The following is a 21381-nucleotide window of genomic DNA, read 5'->3' on the forward strand; positions in this document are numbered from 1 at the left end:
AAATTGCACAGAGTTGACGGGGGGATTTGAATGCATCAATTTGATAAGTTTGGCTTTGATTGAACTTTCTAAAATTTTATAACTCAATTACACCATCTCGAAAAGTTTGGAACTTCTAATGCGCTTATCTTTTTTTTTTTTTATTTAAACATGGCAAAAACACAAGCTCTAGCTATTATTCACACTCAGCTGTGTAGACAAAATGTACAAGCATTAAGAGATCCTAACTTTCCAGCACCAAGGACAGACAATTACATTGTTTCGGACGCCGCCACCAGAGGGATCTCGAACTTGTTCCCCTGCCATTGCAGGAGAAGAAGTCACTCGATCTGGACAATCATCCAGAACATGTCATGCCAGATATCTGAACAAATTGGGGTTGTCTTTGTCTCTCTCCAAATAGTCTCGAGTGATCAAGTCCTCAATCCTTTTCTTGATTGCCTTGAAATCAGGCTGCAATAAAACAAAATCAGTTGATAAAAACTGAAAGAACCAGGATGAAGGTATTGAGTCAACACAGCGTCTAATAAAGACCTTAAACATGTGACGCAACTGCTCAACACACTCCATGACCAGCTGCTGATGACCCAAAACCTTTCGACTCTTCATGATACGCACAATCGAGGCATCGATTGCATATGTCCGATCCTTATCAACATCTTCTATAACTTTCTTCTTCTCATCCACAGGAGGAAGAGGAATCTGCATGTCAGGAAATATTAAAACAAGACTGCACTGATAAATTAGGGGAGAAAAGCTAAAACAGGATTGCAATGTAGAAAGACAAGGTCAGACAATTCAGGACAATTCAAAAACACTCGGTTATACCTTGATCCTCCGCATTTTGTCAGTGAACTTGGAGTTGAACTCAAAGTGATCAGTGGGAGCAATGTTTTTTGTGTTTGGCTCTTTGTTAAGGATCTTGTACTTGGCACATGATAAGGAGTGGAGAAGCCTCACAACATCACTATCAGTCAAATTCAACTGGGTCATTATCTCCGAGTAACTCAGTCTATCAGAAGAGTTGAATAACAACAGAGCTGAGGCCTACAAAGCAATAGAGAGGGATGAAACGTTTTCAAGTGAAAAAATACATAAGACGAAATAACAAATCCCAAAGTCTACCAGATCTCAAGATTGATAAATACAAAACGTTCAAAAAACAAATTACCTGGTATGTTGTCACTATCAAATCCATCGATTTTGGCTCAAAATTACCAATAATGTTACAAGTCCCTAATGAATAAATCCATTTTAAATTTCGATGCTTTGTTTTTCTTTGGTAGAATTCCCTGAAAACTTTGATGCACTTTACCTGAAACAGCCAGCAATTAACAATAACTTTTAAATCAGAGTAAGTAGTCAATTTCAACTATTGGAAATTGCCTATGAACATCAAACAAAACTTCAAATTTTATCTCTCAGCAAAATTCTGCAAGTACCATTTCTGCTGGAACGTTCAAATCAAAGGACTTGTAACTCGGCCAAAAGCCAGTATTCAGAACCATGACCGTCAAGTCAATGCCAGGATTTGCATTTGGATTATTACTGAGATACTCTTCAAAACTAGTTTGGTTTTCCTTTGCTAACATCAAATCCGTAACCTGGAACACAGAGAAGTGAACTAGGAACGTATTGCTGCAGGTGAAACTAGCTCTTAAGAAAGAAATGTAGGAACACCAACCATCCCTTCCATCTTTGATGTGAACTGACCACCACATTGCTGCTTTAATTTCATCAGCATACTTCTCTCATGGTCATCATTGGCACTCTTATCAAAAAGAAGTCGTCCAGCAAGCTTCTTCCTGTCAGTTTTGATCATTATTAGTAAGCAGTTTGATGGCATCACCAAGCCTCAATTATAATGGATTACAACCACAAATGGATCCACATAACAGACCCCACTTAGTGGATGAGGCATTTGTTTCCAAAAATTGATATGGCTAAGTTTCATGTTCTAATGCATGGAATTTTAACATGCTTGATAGATATTCTCAGTCACTGTAAATTGATTATGGAAATGATCTCATTTTTCTTTTACTATAGAGTACAGAAGAGAGATGTTAAATAATATATAAGGCAAATCAATCTTGAGAACATACGTTCATCTTGAATATCATTGGCATAAAGACAAGCACAGTAGCCTCAGTAAACTTGCACCCATTACTCAAGGGTCTAGTATCCTATGAAATTACAGTATTCAAGAAACTGATAGAACTAGTTTTGACGTATCTAAATAATAGGTAAAAAACTAGTAAGCCCAATTTCAATATATCATGAACTATCTTTTATGTAGTATCACTAAGGAGACTGTGACATAAGAGATTTAGTTAACTTCATTTCCAACGATATGGTCGGTAGGCTATGCACCGGTAATACACCTCCAATACTATAAATATTACCTATAGAACTCAGCAAAAAGATCCTTGTCACTGATATATGCGAGCAACTTTACTACCTGCAAAAGGTACAATAACCACCTGTGATACTTAAAAAATGATTCTAAACTACATTGCAAAAATTAATGTCCAAACAACAGGCCTTCTCAAGTGTTTCTTCAATGGCTTCATCGCTCAATTTTTCACTACTTCCCTTCCTAAGTATATTATCACAAAAAGTAGCCAAAAGCTCTGCAATTGAGCTTCCACCAACACCCTCGTTGCAAAAGGCCTCAAAAGCCTCCCTAAGTGCCTGTCAAAAGGAACATCCAAGTAAGTATGTCCGATGTAGCTTTTTGAAATCTCTTCAATCACAAGATATGAACCTTATGGAAAATGACGTGATTCTGGAAACGTTCATTCACATATACCACATACTTAGCATGTAGCTCAATCATTTTCCTCATGAAAACCTGCCAACAATGAGCTGAATCAATGCTCCTCAACAGACAAACAAAATTTTATCCACATATGGAGAAGTGGAAGATTGATTGCGTTACTTGTTGCCACAAGCCTACATCCTTCTTATTGGCCTGTGAAAAGGAATGAAGGGACTAATTGGTCGTTTCATAAAATGTTACAAATCAAAACAAAGGTATGCACAAACCCCACACTATAACTACAGAGTGACAAGGATGACAAGTCTCAAAAGTTGAGTCGGATTTAGATTGGAAAATAAAATAACACAAATGGTAACTAGGTGAAGAGTAAATTCCTTTATGAAAACCTAAAGCTAGAAAGCATTGCAGGACAACTTCCTAAGCATCATATTAATTGAAAAAATTGCACCATATAATTCAAACTAAATGAATGCTAGAACTTCAATAAACTCCTTACAATATCTGTTCAAGAGAAGAATACTAACTGTACATGTAGACCTTTCAAATATCCTGTCGAATGTTTCACGGACAGTGGTTCATTACTATACATAACAGCAGTACAGGCATGAGTACGCAATAAGCCAGTTCTATTGGTACACAGTATGGCATTGCAATCATAGTTGAATGATTGAATAACAACTTCAGATTGTGGTTCACATAGGCGCGACTGCTAAAACAATAACATGATGACGTATATGTGTCAGCTATCTATGCTAACATGTATATGTGGAATATGTATGGCATATCTAGTGGTCAGATCTTGGAACGTATGGCATATCTAGTGATCACTAGTGTGATTTACATCTTTCCGAACACCATAATATATTGGCTCCTAATCTTTGGGTTATTCCCCTCCAAAATGAAGCTGTCACTTACCCACGCAAAACTTATCCTTTTAGATTTCCTTTTGGGACAATGCTCGACTAGCCTCTAGTGGCAAGCTGCATTTCTTTCTGTAGGTCAATCTTTTTATTTGAAGTCTAATTTCCATCTTTTTGAATGAAAGAGAAACTTTTTCCCAAAACGGCGATCTAAGTCAACAACAAATCCTGTTTTGATTCGACTAACCTATATTGCAATTAGCATAGGGGGATTAACTAACTGGCTGACACTAATCCTGCTCCAAGTAGCTAGCACCCTGCTTTAAGTAAAAAAACACGAAACTTACTAGAATCCTAGCAGGTCTCTATTCTGTAAGAAGGACAATAGTCTGACCCCAGATAGCCACGATCAATGAAAATATTCCATTTTCACTAAGGGTTGACGGTGATCTTATGATTATACTAACTATATGCATAGCTTGTTTGATCTAGAAGGCTACATCAATGAATGACATCAGATTTTAGTCCAAAACAGTCCGAAATCTCAGCTTGTTTTCTTTTGCCATGTTATTCCAATTGAGTCTCCCCCTGTTTACTCAATTAATTCTGGATCATCAAGACACCATTGAAGGACGCAGAATCATTTTGAGACAGGAGAGCAGAAACTGATGAGCAAGCAAATTCAGTGCCTGACGACAATCCAATTGTACAAAATAATCAACCTTGCTCATTTAAATGAACTAGAGAAAATTCTGCAAATTCCTAAGAAAAATCAAAGCCATGGACTGATAAATTAAGAACCAACCTTCTTGCTGCCAGCTGCATCTTCTGCTTGTTTGACCAAGGCAGTGCCCTCATCAGTGACACGCTGACATATAAGGTATGAAAAACGAGGTAAAGGATGACAAAGGCAAGTGTAACTTAATGTGGATGCAATATGGATGACAGAAAACGGACTTGCTTGAGTATGTTAGTGAGAGGATCCAAGAATATTGGTACTTTTGAGAATACCCTGACCATCCTCGACAAATTTTCAACCTAAACAGCATCAGAAAACTTGGTAGGTAAATACACCTAAAAAGTATTTAGGACCAGATGCTCATAAAGGGACAAAAGTGGAGCCAGAATACCTTATGATCTGTAAGTAATGCATGATACCCTGAATGCCCCTTTCCAAACAGTTGGCTTGCATATACAGACCACAACTCATGTTGAACTTTCTGAAGAAAGAGCAAAAAGATCATAATAGCAAAACTAAAAAGTGCATGGAACAAATTCCATCCGGATCTTGGAATATTCAAAATCTCAACAAGAATCAAAGATATGAACTATACTCATAGTCAACTGCACAAGTTCTTCCACCAACCATTAAAGCCAAAATTAACACAAGTAAAAGGGACAAACCTCTAGTAGCTTGGGCTCACTGCTAGAATGCAAGTAATGAGAAACCCTATCTTTCTCTCGTTTTAGGCACTCCTCTGCCTGGGAATCCCAATATCAAACATCAAACCTTATGAAATATTATCATCATCATCAAGATGTAAATGATTAGATAGGATCTAAATTCCCATTCACCTTCAACATAAAATCAGGACAGGAGTCCTCTGAGATCCAACCTGAAGCTTTACGGGAATAATAAGCAGCACTATCTTTCAGCAAAGCTGCTTCAAAATCATTTTCATAATAATCCATCTTTCCCATGCCAATTTCCAAGAATATATCCAATGTATTCTTCAATAAAGCTCGATCAATTTGCTTGCCTTCACGTCCTTGATCAATCTAATGTAAACAATTTCTGTTAGTTAATTCAACATTAACAACAAAGACAGGAAAGGACTGTAGTTAAATGAACACAAATATACCAATGAGATCACAGCATTGCTTACTTTCACCTTTAAATCTTGATATACCTTTAAAACAGCAAACAATGTACAATAGTCAAATTTTAGTGCGGCATCTATGGAGGAAACTGAAAATGACCGTATCAGAGTCAACTAAAAGATCAATGATGAATTGTTTAAAGGCCACAACTATCCTAGCATGCAATCTAAGCTAAATCCCACCCCCAAAAAAAAAAAAAAAAAAAAAAAAATAATAATAAAGAGAACAGCAAATCGAAATATTGTATAGAATTCATACCAGATCGCGGAAGCAGGTCAGGCCAACTTCATTAAGGGGTGGCAGTGATCTCCTTGCAATGAAGTAGCGATCTAGATAATAGAAGAAACGAGAAAGCCATCTGACCATGACCTTATGATTCACCCATCTTTTGACAAGCTCTCTCAACATAAACTCGTCATGCTTCTCTCTTAATGATGGCAATACCTAAATTGTAAACCGAAGCAGATTTTGTAATTGACGAGGATAATAAAAATTAAAATGACAGCAGCCACACAAATGAAAGAACTAGATATAACCAATAAGCTAAATACAGGTACTAACCAACTCTGCATTTGAAGAATCATAATTATAAGATAATTAATTATCAGACAATCCCTCCCCATGCAAAAAAAAAAGTGATAAATGTCCCTCCCTTCCCCCCAAAAAATTAATACATAAATAAATAATAACTTTCTTGTTCAAACAATTTATGCAAATTGATCGCACGTTTAGAGAAGCAGAGAAGGAGAAAGCAAGAACAAGGTGGACAGGGAAAGAAGGTACGATTCCTCAGTTTCTCCTAATATACCCATGTATGAAATGGTAAATGCCCAACCCCTAGAATCATGGGCTACAAATCAGAAGCAACAAAAGTCTGGAGGATTTGACTGGCTACGAAAACAAGAATAACCATGCAGAGTCATAAATAAGGTATATTAACATCTAAATAATGAAGAAAGCTCCATAAAACTGCAAACTTCAGCCATTTCTCTTTTGTCTTATTTTCTTTTTGTTTGACCATCAACTTAACTGGCCATAAGGTTTGGGCATAGTACATTAGCTTGGAAGTAGAGCAGAATGATGAGCTATCTCCCTCCAGATTACATCTAAGTTGCAGCAATAAATGACTCTTCACACTGATAAAGAAATAGACTCTCTAGAGATTTACTAGACTACTTTGCGGAAAAATTTTGCATCTATTAATTATTCTTTGTTTTTCTGCTGTTCTTTTGGAGCTATTTATTCTTTGAGAAACCTTGTCACTGGACTTCTTCTAACAGCCGACTACTTGTTAATCCACTTTATGTAATCTCAGTTGGTTGATACTATCTATTCTTCAAAAATGACTCAAGCTTTCACCACGTGCCACAGTTCTTCTATCTTGAAATTACTATCTTTTCTAAAATTCACAAAACAATCATAAAATACAGTCTTTAATGAATAAAGAGAAAGTAGTAGGCTATAATGAGGAAAAACAGCCTTGAAATATTTTCAAAGAATTGAAGAACACTGTCATGAATTTTTAAATGAAGACACGTCCTTACTATACAAAACTGATACTTAGGCAATGCAAGTAAAAGTAAGAAGAAAGCATCCAACCATTACACCAGCAACTGAGAAAGTCACTGGCGTATACAAGGACATAACTCCAACAACGGAGCTGGATAAAACTTCTATAATTCCATAACTTCAAGTTTTCCAGAAATGCAAAGCTTATGAAGTAAACTCAAGGGAAAACAATCAACCAATACAACAGGAAAAGGCAGTCGTGAACAGTAAATCTTCCTCACCGTTGACATGATATACTCTTCAAAAGATTCTCTATACTTGTCATACAGTTGCTGGGAGTAATCACGTGGAGGCTTTTGAGTACACATATTGTAGATAGTACTGGTGGGAGGATTGAGAAGAAAAGGATCAACTATTAGCAAACCAATCTAGACATTAGAATAACAATTCTAAGATTCAGAACTCCTGAAGTCACAAATGCAAAAGTGAGGCTTACGTGTAGAGCATCATGTACTCTTCCGAGCTGATCCCAGTCTCGGGAAGCCCTTCAAGAATATTCTTGAGCTTCATTATACCCTTTTGCATAATCTCCCATCCTTGTTCTAAATCAATTGTTTTCCTCTCATTCACCGCCATCTCCACAATCTTGTTCTCAACACCAAATCTGCACGTAGAAGCCAATTAAGTCATTGAAGACAGAAAATTGTGAGTTTGAACCAAATCCAACAATGCAATAAAACCAAGGAAATCCACTCCTCCTCGAGGCCAAAAAAATGTTCTATTGACTGCTTCTAGTACGACAATCACTAATCCGCCGGAGAAGTATTTAAATAATTACGAGTATCCCATCAGGACTCTGATTTAAAGTCTTGGACGATTAAACGATCCGCCTTAGCCAAACTCGATATTACTGCTAACATCTCGAGCTGTATCAGCTTCCTAATCTAACGCGTAGTATCTACCCGGCACCTGGAATTCAAACCTCTGATAACTCTACCTCAAATTCCACAAATCAGCCTTAACTTCAGTCAACCGTTAACAAAAACACATCAACAAGCTCCCAGAACAGAAATTCCCCCATTTCCACTCTGTTTCCACGAACTTCTAGCTAAATAAACAGAGTAAAACCTCACGGTTCGACCTCGAAAGGCGAAAAAAAAGCCGAAACCAAGGCGCAATCCCTTCGAGAAGAGCACAAAAGATCCGAGGTCGATTAACTCGAAGTCAACCGCCGGAATCCGATGGCGAAACGACGGCAGCCACCGGCGGCGATCGCGAGCCTCGAAACGAGATTGCAAAGCAGAACTAGAAAACCAGAGAGAGAGAGAGAGATGATTGGGGAAATGAGAGATTTGGATATGCAGAGTTCGGATACCTTGGCGAAGAAGGCAAAGGCAGCTGGAAGAAGAGCCACCCAGCTCCCCAGGGGGTGCAGAGATGAAGCAGAGAGTATGGAAAGGAAGTTGGGTTAGTTTATTTTAGCGGAAAATCAATCATTTTTAAAAAGAAATATTTTCAATAAAAAGTAATCATTTATTTCCCTGGTGAAAATTAATGAATAAATTTTTTTTTTTACCATCAACAAAAATATTTAGAACATAAATTATTATGATGACGAAAACATTTATTTATCAACTTATTATTTCAAGATGACATAATTAATCATTTTTCGAGATGATATTTTTTCAATCATTCATTCTACTTGATACAACTATAGTAATATCATGAAATTTTGATCTCTCTTTTCAAATTTCTGAGTCGAATCCCTCCAATACAATCGAGTGCTTCCTTTTGTCAACTATTATTGGTTATCCAATTGCTGATAATGGTAACATTTGGGCGTTGTCCTAACATCACCTCATCATTATTAGACATTTAACTTCGGAGCATGAACAACTAAGGCTCTCTGGAACAAATATTTCTATTTTTTTTTGTTCTCGAAATAGAAATAGAATAGAAACGTGTTTGATAAATTTTTTATTCTTGATATGGAATAGAAATAAATAAAAAAAAAAACAAAAACTAAATTGTTTCTTGTTCCTAGGAGCTACTCAAGAAACAATTTTTTCTCTTCCTTCCTAATCTTATTCTTCTTCTCTTTCTTTCTCTTCCTCTCTTCTTCCCGCCTTGGTTAACAGCTAGCAACTGGCTAGGCGAGATTTGACAATCTTGCCAGAGCCTCGCCATGATTGGGCCAAACTTGACCTTGTCCAGATTTGGCGAGGTTGGGGCCTCTTTGGTTGAGGCTCCCCAACACCAATGACCTCGCCGGCCCTTGTCTTGCCGGAGGCCATGGTCAAGGGAGAAGGAAAAAAAAAAAAAAAAAAATGCAATAAAATTATTAATAAATAAAAAAATTCTCATTCACAAAAATATTTGGCATCTTACTAAACGTATTTCTATTTTTGGAACATAAATTTTATATAGTTATTAAACACCTTAAAATACTTATAAACTATTTTTTAGAACAGAAATTAAATAAAAAAAAAGTGTTTTTGTAAAAAAACTGTTCTTAGGAACAGAAATGTTACCAAACGTGTCCTAAAAATTCCATGATTACCCTAATAAAAATATTTAATTACTCAAAAGGCTTTCTACCACCTTCGAAAATGCCAATTTAAAAGGATAACACGTGAGATAAAATTCCAATTACTTTGCTAGGTGATTGAAAATCATTTCATGTTCATGATTGCGCTAACATCTTAAATCTTGTAGTCCAAGAAGGGTCAAAAGGTATTGATGCTTGGACGAGGAATTAGATTTGGAGGGACGATTGGGAATTGTCGCTGGAAAATTTGAATATACTTACACGAAATAAAATGCGTACAATAAGTTAAAATACAAATCTAGACCTGTAAACTTTGTAGATTTTTTTTTTTTTGAATTTTCTGTATGAAATAGTTCTTCGTAAACTGCATACACGAAGCAAGGAGTTTCATGTTAAATTGTGAACTATATCAAAAAATTACAAAGAGGTGGAATTTTTGGGAAATATTTCAAGTGCTTTAATTTTGTTCAACTAGAAAAATTATTAAAAAAATTAAATTTATTATAATTATGTCAATTCAGTCATAAATATTTTCTTTTTTACAAAAATGAGTCTTAAACATTTTATATTTATACTAATTTAGTCGATTTGATCAATTTTGGTTGGCTAGTATTGACATAAATGTAGGCCATCCTAAGTAATATTACTTCATTGGACGTAATAATTTTTAATAATTTTTAATATTTTTAAAAAGTAGATATTTATTTATTTTTTCCTGTCTTTTTCTTTTCTTCCGGTCCTTATGGAAGCTGGTGGTCGACACGGACACCTTCTCGAAGAAGGTAAAGGCAGAAGGAAGAGGACCCACCCAGCTCTTGCGAGTGGAGAAATGAAGCACGGGTGTGGAAAGCAAGTTGGGTTAGTTTATTTTAGTCGAAAATCAATCATTTTAAAAAGGTTAAAAAAGTATACATTTTACATAAAAGGATAATCATTTATATTGTGGCGACCTCCCCACCATATAGGGGGTTTGGTAATGAATTTTAAAGCATAGACTTAACATAAGCTCTTCTAAGCTTATACTAATTTGCGACTTAGGGTTTTCCTTCTTAATATGTAAATGATTTTCAATTATGAAACGTCACTTATCTACTTTTTGGTGGGTCAATTAGAAACTCATGAGAGAATTACTTTACTTATGAGTGTAGGGACTTAATTACACTAAATTTTTCTAATATCATTTTGCTACCTTTTGTCTTTTATATTAAAAATGTTTTGTAGGCAATTTGCATTGATTTTAATTTACTTCCCAACATTTGAGGTGACCAGTTGGTGCGCAATCATTATATAGCATTCAATAAATAAATAAAATTAATAAATAAATTGCAAACACAGAGAAAATTCTTACCTTACAGCAACAAAAGCATCTATAATGTTAATTAGGAAATTCACTCAATATTTTTTAGGTTTTCTCTTGTTTAATGAAAATCACACTTTATACAATATAGTTCTTCCAAATGCAATGACAATGAAAATTTGCCATAGAAAGCGTTGACACTCTCCATACTTTCCAAGAGCCTTCATGTTGTATCAAATACTTCGACACGTGTTCGATACTTCCCGATACTTTCGAACATCCTTCGACACTCGACCAACATGTGTCGAAAAATCTAACACCTAATCAACTTTCTCAATACTTTTCAATACTCATGTTGGAATTTCAACATTTAAGTTTTCAATATGCGATTCCTACAAGCGAGGTCAATTTCAAAAAATTTCAATAAATAAGGGGTCGAAATATATATGTTAAAAAATAGAAAAAACAATAATAAAAATAATAAATGGGAAAAGATGAAAAACATGATTTTCTCTTTTCTTCAAACTTTCGTTTCCCGTGATACACAATTCATTTTCCAAGTTTTTTTCTCTTATCTTCCAACACGTTTGGCATATGAGTTCAAAATGTGAATTACTTGTCTTTTCTTTTCCAAGTTTTATGAATTATTAGATGGAGTTGAATTTGTCAAATTGAAATAATGAATAATATTAATAAATTGCGGATTAATGTTTTTAGTGTAAATTCATTATGGGCTTAATTATTTATTTGTGAATTTATAAAAAATGATAATTTATTATATATAAAAATATACATTTAATAAATAACGTATCCTAATGTGTTGAAATTCTCTATTTTTTTAGAAGCGACATGTCAACGTATTGTGTTGTGTCGTGTCATATGTCACATGTCAGTGCTAGTACTACTTAGAATTGCCTACTCTATCATAAAATGCGATTTCTAATTGTATTAACCCGAGAATGGGATTTCTAAAATGAAATGCAATTTATCTAAAATGTTCTAACTCTAATGGTGAGCAAAAATTAATATGCAATTATTCTATCATAACATATAGTTCCAGTCACACACAATATTAATGACATACATTCTAGAATGAAGTGCAATTTAATTGAATGACCTAACATGCTACCCCTAAATGACATATGAATAATGACATGACACAAATAACGACATGGCACATGATGCAGCACGCGTTATGACATTACATATATGACTTGGCATGCGACGATGATGTGGTGAGCATGACATACGATGATGCGACATAGATGACATCAAATCACACGAGTTATCATTGATATCCATCTACTTTTAGAAATAAATTGATGATTCGTATCTCAGGTGTGATACTAAATTTATGGTTATAGCACATTATGAAATTAGAAAATAATAGGTTCAAACAAGATTGCAATTTCACAAATTAGGCAACAAAATATATAAAAATCAAGCAAATGGATCACAAGAATCATGAATGGTGGACGCCGGCGAAGGGGACTCACGGTGCAGCAGTGACCGCGCGAAGGTTCACGGTGGCTCGATCAAGCTGCTTTGGCTTTAAGATGGCGACCTCGACGAGGTGCGACTCACGGCCGTGGGGCGGTGCTCGTGTGGCTTCTCAGCTCGGTTGGGGGCTGACGGCGACGGCTCTCGGTGGACCTGCAATAATAAAAATTGAAACAAAGGCAAAAACCGGCTCGCCAGCAGTCTCGGGCACGTCAGAGGTTGTGTGCGCTCTGTCCTCGATGTCCCTCTTCGTCTTGACCGTGTACCAAGGTGTGTGGGCGTGCTTGAGTTCTTACCGGATTGTCCAGATGCTTCGCTTCAGTTTCATTTTGACCAAAGGATCAAATCTGCTCCCTTCGGTCTTCACGTCAATTCCCAAGCTTGAACTTGCTGAACCCCATGATCATATTCTTCACTTGCGTTCTCAATTGAAGGAGCAGCAGCGGCACGTCAGGAATGATGGTGGCGTTCTGGGATGCAAGTGGTGCAGGTGTTTGGACCTGAGGTGGGCTAGCCACGGTGAAAACCGGGAGATTTGATTGCGGTGGTTCGCTGGACGAGCACCAGAAAACCTGCAAAAACAGAGTATACCGAAGGAAGAACAGAGCAGGAGTTGTCGCGCGCGGCTGGTCCAAGTCACGGCAGGCCGTGAGGGGCCTCGCGGGAGATTGGATTTGGAACAGCAGCAGCGGCTCGATGGCGGGAAACGGCAGGTCCCCGTGGCCGGAGTGATACGTGCACGTGCCGTGAATAACCGCGGGGGTCGCCGGAGATTGCTATTGATGTGGGCGGAGCAGTTGGTGCGCGAACGTCGAGGATATGGCTGGACCTGTTGCTTGGTGGAATTGCAAACGTTGGTGAAGACCCAAGGAAGAAAGACGATGCTTTGCGTTTTCTTTTCTGTGTCTTTTCCATTGCCTTTTTTCCATTCTGTCGACCAAGGGAACCTGCAAGAAGAAATGAAAATACCCTTTCTGCTCACTGATTCGATATGTGTGGCCCCTTCTTTTAGCGTGGAAAGCCAGAGAATTTCTACTTCTCCACTCACCGACTCCTTGCTGGACGAGTGCACATTTTTTTCCTTCCTTGCTTTATTTCAATTAAATATTCTCTCCTCTTGCTGACCGAATCCTTCTTTTTATCTAGTGGCTGGTTTTTTCATCTAATATATGCTTTTGATTTGTCAAGGATTATTGACCAAACATTCCTTTTGAACATTGAAATATGTTCAGCCACAATCTTGCTTAGTACATCCTCGGGCAAATCTTGACGAATTCCTTCCTTTAATTACTTCCCAACCTTTTGAACCTTCTGGCAGAAATGGTACTTGCAGAATTTTGCGGAGATATAAAATTTGAAGTTTTGTTTGACGTCATAGGCAATTTCCAATAGTTAAAATTGATTACTTAAAAGTTATTGTTAATTTCTGGTTGTTTCAGCTGATGGGTGTCGGAAGTCTTCAGGGAATTCTACCAGACAAAACAAAGCATCGAAAGCTTACGTGGATTTGTTCATTAGGGACGTGTAACATTATTGGTAAATTTGAGCCAAAAACCATGGAATTGATAGTGACAACATACCAGGTAATTTGCAAATCTTGCAAGTACCAACCTTCTTGCTGTCAGCTGCATCTTCTGCTTGTTTGACCAAGGCAGTGCCCTCGTCAGTGACGTGGTGACATACATGGTATGCAAGACAAGATAAAGGATGACAAAGGCGAGTGTGACTTAATGGGGATGCAATATAGATGACAAAAAACCTGAAATTGTTGTCATTGATTTCCAAGACCTTCAGGCCGGTAGAATTGATTGATTTAAAGAATTTCAGGTCACCTTGTGCTCCACTAGGATCACTACCTAGTTGGTTGTCTGAAATACTGATCCATTGCAACTGATTTAGCTTTTCTAGAGTAGGCACATTTCTAGAAAATTTGTTTGCCCGGATTGTCAACCGAATTAATTTTAGTGGCATTTGATATGGAAGTAGGAATTGGCCCAATATATTGACCATCTGCGACATTTAACTCAAGAAGATTAGGAAGAGTGACACATAAATCTAGAGGAAGATTCCTTTCAAGTTGGTTCATGTGAAACTCAAATCCGAGAAGAGAAGAAATGCTGAAGATGGAGGTAGGGAGAGTGCCAGAGAGTCCATTTGTAGCGAGATAAAGACACTCAAAATTTTGCAAACGGCCCAATGTGGCCAAAACTCTTCCCACAAAGTTATTAAATGTCACTGAGATGAGCACTAGAGATATGAGGTTCTCAAAGAATTCAAGGAAGTTTCCAAAGTGATTATTGGAGTATTTATAAATTGTTGTTAGCTTTGACATGAAACAATTGCTATCAAAACTTGACCAACTAGCATATTATCGCCCAGCTCCACATCCTCAAGATTAATGCAAAAGATGTTGGCAGGAATCTGACCATTGACCAAAGAATGAGTTGATCTCTAGGTCTTAAGTATCTGAGTCTATACAAGTTACCCATCTTCGAGGGGATTTCACTAACGAAACTGTTGTTTTGGATGTACAATTTCTGGAGGAAGCTCAAGTTTCCAATAAAAGAAGACAGCAACCCTACGAGTTTCATAGACGGAAGTATTAAATGGGTTATCCTCAGATGCCGATGGACACATGTAATCCCGTGCCACTTGCAGAAATGGACAGAGTCACTCCACATGTTGAAAGCCCCAAAGGGATGGTCGGATATCTCATCCTTGAACTAGAGCAATGCATCTCAGTTAGTTTTGTTGGTTCTAGGAATCAAGATTACTCTACAATAAGGCATTGGCACCACCGATATAACAAAAGAAAGTAGACAGAGAATTGATTGAGAAGGACATGAAAGAACTCATGCTTGAAAATTTTTTGGCCTCTCACACTCTGAGCATTGTCTATTAAGACATTGATGGAGTTTTTGGCCACAACCCCAGCTACTAGATGTTCATTAGAAACATGGTCATCCCAGTCATCTGATAAGTGTGTAATGACCATGTTGAGTATCTTAAAAGTACACAATCGTCTAAAAACTGAGACCTGCTCTGAGTTACTCCGTAGGCTCAATCCAATAGACTATGCCAATTCTACATAAAAGAGATAGCAGGATTTACATCAGGTCCATGAAATAGAAGATCCCATCCAGATTTTCCATTCGTGATATGCTCTATTTACCACTTCATTCATTCATAAAGCGAGTCTATCTATCCTCGAATTCCCTGGTTCGCAAAGAAAATTCCCGCGATCGACTCGAGAACATTACCGCTTGGGCACGCGTGACAGGTTCGCAAGACAAAATGTAAGCAAAAGTAAGAAAAATGAAATAAAATGAAATGAAATGAAATGCTGGAAAGGAACAAGAGGGGAAAGTAGACTTAAAAATTTAGTAGCCGCCCGCAGAAGCCACCGCTGCAATGAACCGTAGGAGCGGACAGTTGAAGTGTGCTTGTGATTCTTCCTGTTCTTTTGATTCACGAATCGCCCAACAGCAGCCTCGATAGCAAGTCTTGGTTCATAAAAAATTAAGAAAAAAACTAATAGAAATCAATCAAAATAGTGACGGTCCACATATATATCCAGCTTATTGCTTGTGGCTCTCTCTATGTTTCATGGAATCGATAAAAATTAGATGGTTTGACAAGTTAAAAGGGCAGAGTGGGAGCATCATGATGAAGATCTCTTGTCCGCTATGGAATGTTCAATCCAAATCATAACTGTTTTCGCGATAGTCTGAAATTAGCGATTTTGCTGATGCAGTTTGCCCAAGGTCCTCACGATTAGGAAGTCTCTTCACATAATGGTGGCATAACTTAAGCAATGCGGCACGGGTGTTTTGGAGTTTCGTTTGCAATGTAAACTGAACTTGTGACCACCCAATTAAAAGACCTTTGCTTCAAAAGTCAAACAAGTTAAACAGTAGTGCTTCACTTATAAGAAGAAGTGTAAAGCTACCAAAAACTCTAAAATATGCCGATTGTGACACATTTCCATAAATTTTTCTATACCACCAAAACTCCAAATTTGTACCTGTGTAACATATTTACCCTCGATTTAATTAGAACCGTTAAGAATCATCAAATAACAAACAGTTTTGATCACACGGCTTAAGTGAAATAAAAACGACTTGTCTCAACTGAAAAATCATCTAATAGAAAATTGATGGAGGTAAATGTGTCACTTTTATACAAATTTGGGATCTTTTATACCACAAGAAATTTTTTAGTGTAAATGTATTACAGTAGGCATAGTTTGAGATTTTTTATGTTATAGAAAGTGTTCGGGTAGATGTGTCGGAGTGAGCATAGTTTAGAGTTTTTTTTTTTTTTTTGGTAACATTTTCGCTAAAACGGAAGGAAACAATTCAAAAATGGCAAGGGAATTGACCACAATACCACCATTTTTTATAATCACATAATATTTATATAATATTTCCAATAACTGTATTTATCCTAGAATGCTTATTTCCAAATTGTACATATAGCATCTTTAATTGGATACACCTTTTTCCTAGGTTAATTCTCCAAAAAATCCCAAATTTTAGGTTAAGGCCCAAATCTACCCTAAATTTTTTTTGGTCCCAAAAAAAATCTCGAACTTTAGATTTAATCCCAAATTGACTTGAACTTTTCTTTTGTCTAAAAAAACCCCTAAACATTAGGGGCGCTCATGACAATCATTCTGTTCCAGAAATAGTTTCTGGAACAAAAATAGATTAAAAAGGTAAAGCCAACAAACATATAAAAACTGGTGCTATTGCGGCTACACCTCCCGATTTGTCAGGTATACTACAAAGAATGGCATAGTTCGGTAGGAAATACCATTCCGGCACAATATGAGGCAGGGTGGACATCGGATTAGCGGGTATATAATTATCAGGATGCCCCAAAACATTAGGAGCATAAAAAATCCAAATGGAAAAAAAAGATAGCAGAAGCTACCCAACCTACTAGATCATTTACATAAAAATAAGGGTAAAAAGAAATTTTATCCATCTCTGAATGTACACCCAATGGATTATTTGATCCATATTGATGCAATGCGGCCAGATGAAGAAGACTGGCGCCTACTAAAATAAAGGGGAGTAAATGATGAAGACTAAAAAAACGATTTAAGGTGGCATTGTCCACAGAGAAACCACCCCAAAGCCAAGTCACTATGGTATCTCCTACTACAGGTATGGCGCTAGCTAAGCTTGTAATTACGTAGCTCCCCAAAAGCTCATCGACCCCAAGGTAGTACGTATCCCGTAAAAGCTGTCACAATCATTAATAGGAAGATTACAACTCCAAGACACCGAACAAATTCCCTAGGACTGCTATAACTCGCATGATATAGACCACGAAAAATATGAAGGTGAACCACAATGAGAAACATACTTGCCCCATTAGCATGCATATAACGGAGCAACCAGCCCCTTCAACATCTCTCATAACGTGTTCTACACCGTTGAAAGCTAGATCCACATGAGGTGTGTAATGCATAGCTAAAAAAACACCAGTCACTATCTGAATGACTAAACAAATACCAGCTAACGAACCGAACCCCCACCAATTTCTATTTCTATTTCTGGACGAATTTCTAAGCAAAAAAATTCTATTTGATAACGATACAAAATTTCTGTTTCAGAAATAGAAATTCATTTGATAACAGTATAAAATTTCTATTTCTTAAAACAAATTTTTCTTGGAGCAAATGAGATGTCCATTCTTACAAATTTCATATGCTTATGAACCCATTGACCTAAATACAAAGTAAGAGCTTTTTTTTTTTTTTTTTTTTTAGTAAAGTCTCCCTTTTTTGAAATACAAAGTAAGAGTTGTTATATCAAATTTTCTAAATTTTCACACAAAATTCTTTAGCATCCACCTAGATAGGCAATTACAATCAAACAATATACTTATCAATAGTCTTCATACAATAGAAAAAAGAGATCAATATGCATTACTCTTGAGCATGATAGAAGGTTCCCAAAACTCTAGTAGGGTGAAGGTGGGCAACCATATTCTAATCCCCTTCATGCTAGTGTGTCATGTCGATTGCCGCAACGATTTACGATACCGAGCAATCATTTTAGAAAGAAACACAAAGAAATGTATTGGGTAATTTGCGGCAAATTTTACAAAATCAGCGAATTTTACGAAGTGTAATAGAGCTTGTCATAAAAAAACCATTACAAATAAGGGAAATCTTCAAGTAGAACATCACATTACAAGAATTGAGATAGAAATCATTAAATACATTATCACATTACAAAGGCAAAGATTGAAAATCCTCAAATACAAAATAATAGGAATACATTACAAAAGTTGAAAACACGATTTCATGGAATCCCCGGCATATTATGATCCATTGCCATCTTATTGGCAATATTTTTTCTAAACATATTTATCTTAGTAGAAAATTTCATGGAGAAATTATTTCTGGAGAAATTATTTCTGATTTATGTTCCAGAAATAGAGAAGTAGAAAATTTATACTTCTGATATCTGTTCCAAATCTATTTCTGGAACATAAATCTATTTTAGAAATAGAAAAACGGAACAGGTTTATCAAACGGATTTCTATTTTAGAAACAGGTTTGTAATAGAAAAATTGTTTCTAGAATAGAAATTCTAGTTTGTCATGCACCCCCTAGGTGTAGTCCAAAATATGTGCCAAATTTTGTTTTGTCTTAAAAAAAAAGATCACCAAATTCTTATCTATTCTTAAATTTACCCTATGGTCTAGTCTCAACTTAACATGACATTTCCACATTGATAATAAATACATATCAGCAATATGAAATGGAAAATTATCTTCAAAATAAAACCGTTCTAGAATATAAAAATTGGGGACAACTAAGGGGCTGTTTGTTAACATTCTTTTTTTTTTATGAACAAATTTTCTGTTTTTTTGTTCTAGGGAACAAAAAAAGAACAGAAACGCGTTTATTTGCGTTTGTGTTCCAAATCTATTTTTTTGTTCACAGGAACACATTTAGAACAGAAACGATAAACAAGAAAAACATGTTTCTTGTTTCTGAAACAAATTTTAAGAACAAATTTTCTTTCTCCTCTTTTTTTTCTTCTTTTCTTTTTCTTTTTTCTTTGGCCGGTTGCCAGCCTCGACCATAGCCGGCGATCGGCCGATGAGGGCCGGCAGCCTCGCCCAGCCACTAGCGAGGCTCGCTGGCCTGGCGGTGGCCCGGTGAGGCCGAGCTCGCCCAGCCAAGGCAAGGCCAAGCCTTCCCGGCGCAAGGTAAGGTTGCATGAGCTCGGGCTCGCCGGATCTGGGCGAGCTCACCAACGAGGCTCACCGGCTTGGCGGCGGCCCGGCGAGAGCTCGGGCTTGCCTGATCCAGCAAGCCCAAGCTCACCCAGCCAAGGCGAGCCTCGCCTTGGGCCGGCGAGCCTCGCCGTGGCCGGGTGAGGCCGCCGGCCCTCGTCATCGGTCACCGGCCATGGCCAAGGCCGGTGACCGACCAAAAGAAGAAAAAAAAAGAAAAAAATATTAAAATATTAAAAAATTAAAAGAAACGGAAAAATAATACAAATTTATCAAACGTGTTTCTGTTCATTTCTTATTCCCAGAAAAAGTTTACCAAAACCTTTCTTGTTCAAAATTGTTCCCCGGAGCAAAAATAGTTTTTTCTATTTCTGTTCCCTAGAACAATTTTTGAACAGAAACGTTACCAAACGCGCCTTAAGCAAAACCTTTGGACAGAGGGCTAATGGGGGCCAATTTAAGACTAGTGTAAAATTGATGACTTTTCGACAAAAATAAAATTGGGGTGGATTTGGGATTGTACCAAATGTATGAGGTTTTTCCTAAGACAAGAGAAGTTCGAGGCACATTTGGAATTAAACGTAAAGTTAGAGATTTTTTTTTTCTAAGATAAATAAATAAATATATATATATGATGGATTTGAGACTAAACCTAAAATTTGAGGTTTTTTTTTCTAAAATAAAAAAGTTTATGATAGGATTAGGATTGGACCTAAAATTTGGGTTTTTTTTTTCTTTTTTAGGGAAGTAGTCCCTTTTTTCTATTAATCTTATGTTTTTTGGTGTACGAAAATACTACTTTTTGCTGCTCAAAACGAGAAAAATAATTTGTCGGTTCTTCCTTCGCCTTTTTCGCTCAAGGAGAACCGCCCCAAGGCATCATCTTCCATTTTCCTCCATAAAATTGCCCATTATGTGTGAAATATTTGTTGTTGTCATCCCTCACTATCAGTTACTTCTTGGTTGTCATGATTCGGGATGCTCTTTATCTGTTCTAAATGATATTTCACAGTGACATTGCGTTCCCATTTATAGCAAAGCCTTACTGCTCCTGCTAAGCATGAAGAGATTAAGCAGGTTTTGTGGTCCACGAATGGGGATAAGCACTAGGATCAGATGGCTTTTTGGTCTCATCTTATGCTTTTGCTTGGATTGTTATTAGTAAAAAGGGCTGTGATGCAATGTTTCTTCCTTTCCTCTTCGAAGCTATCAAAGAAAATAAATGCAACAGCTATTTCTCTTGTTAAATCAGCAACCGCTTCTACAATTTGCTGGTTTTAGGGCTATATCTTGATGCACTGTTTTGCATAAATGAGTTACTAAGATCCTAGCTTGCAGATTGAGTAAGCTTTCCCCATTTCAGTAGCATGAATCATCGGGATGGTACATCTCCAAGGTGCTTGATTGAGACTGATTAAAGCTTTTGACTTATTGAATTGGGACTTCCTTCTAAAGATTCTGCAAGAAATTGGCGTGCCTGTTTCTATCCTGACTTGGATCAAGCTGTGCATTATTTCTCCCTCTTTCTCCATTAATGTCAATGGTTCTCAAGGTTTTTCTGCTGGTAAAAGAGGGTGTCCTTCCCCTTATCTATTGTGCTCGCTATGGAGGTTCTTTCAAGAATGCTTAATGCGGCTGCGATAAGGTAGATCATTAAGTACCACCCATTCTGTTCCAAAATTCTTTCAACAAATACGAGAGTTTTGTTGGTAGTATCAAAGAATACCTAATCCCATTGGCTTTTCTC

At 36.9% G+C, this 21381-nt stretch overlaps 1 protein-coding gene across 3 annotated transcripts; it reads right to left on the reverse strand.

Annotated features, from left to right (window-relative positions):
• Positions 1-118: 118 nt before the first annotated feature.
• Positions 119-8542, reverse strand: LOC104425962 (cullin-1). Of its 3 annotated transcripts, XM_039306562.1 has the most exons (20): positions 8405-8542; positions 7526-7693; positions 7311-7410; positions 5779-5964; positions 5502-5549; positions 5215-5418; positions 5044-5121; positions 4770-4859; positions 4597-4677; positions 4445-4507; positions 2939-2971; positions 2765-2851; positions 2542-2691; positions 2403-2458; positions 1685-1805; positions 1443-1604; positions 1172-1315; positions 829-1047; positions 535-702; positions 119-453 (listed from the first exon to the last, which is right to left on the reverse strand). In XM_039306562.1, exons 2-20 carry the CDS (start codon positions 7663-7665, stop codon positions 352-354), a joined length of 2232 nt encoding a protein of 743 aa, XP_039162496.1. In that variant the 5' UTR covers positions 7666-7693; positions 8405-8542; the 3' UTR covers positions 119-351. The 3 variants fall into 3 exon arrangements, with proteins under 3 accessions (XP_039162496.1, XP_039162498.1, XP_039162497.1); XM_039306564.1 differs by lacking the exon at positions 5502-5549; XM_039306563.1 differs by lacking the exon at positions 2939-2971.
• Between the last annotated feature and the right edge of the window lie 12839 nt (positions 8543-21381).

This window comes from Eucalyptus grandis, chromosome 2 (genome assembly GCF_016545825.1).
Source record: "Eucalyptus grandis isolate ANBG69807.140 chromosome 2, ASM1654582v1, whole genome shotgun sequence".
Taxonomy (NCBI): domain Eukaryota; kingdom Viridiplantae; phylum Streptophyta; class Magnoliopsida; order Myrtales; family Myrtaceae; genus Eucalyptus; species Eucalyptus grandis.

Bases quoted from the DNA above. Each gene is read 5' to 3' on its own strand.
- LOC104425962 (XM_039306562.1), bottom strand. From the start codon at position 7,665: ATGGCGGTGAATGAGAGGAAAACAATTGATTTAGAACAAGGATGGGAG. The intron at 2,972-4,444 runs GTTGGTTCTTAA...TCCTTTTCACAG, and splicing joins ATGCAGCTGGCAGCAAGAAG to GCCAATAAGAAGGATGTAGG. The intron at 1,316-1,442 runs GTACTTGCAGAA...TGGCTGTTTCAG, and splicing joins TGAACGTTCCAGCAGAAATG to GTAAAGTGCATCAAAGTTTT.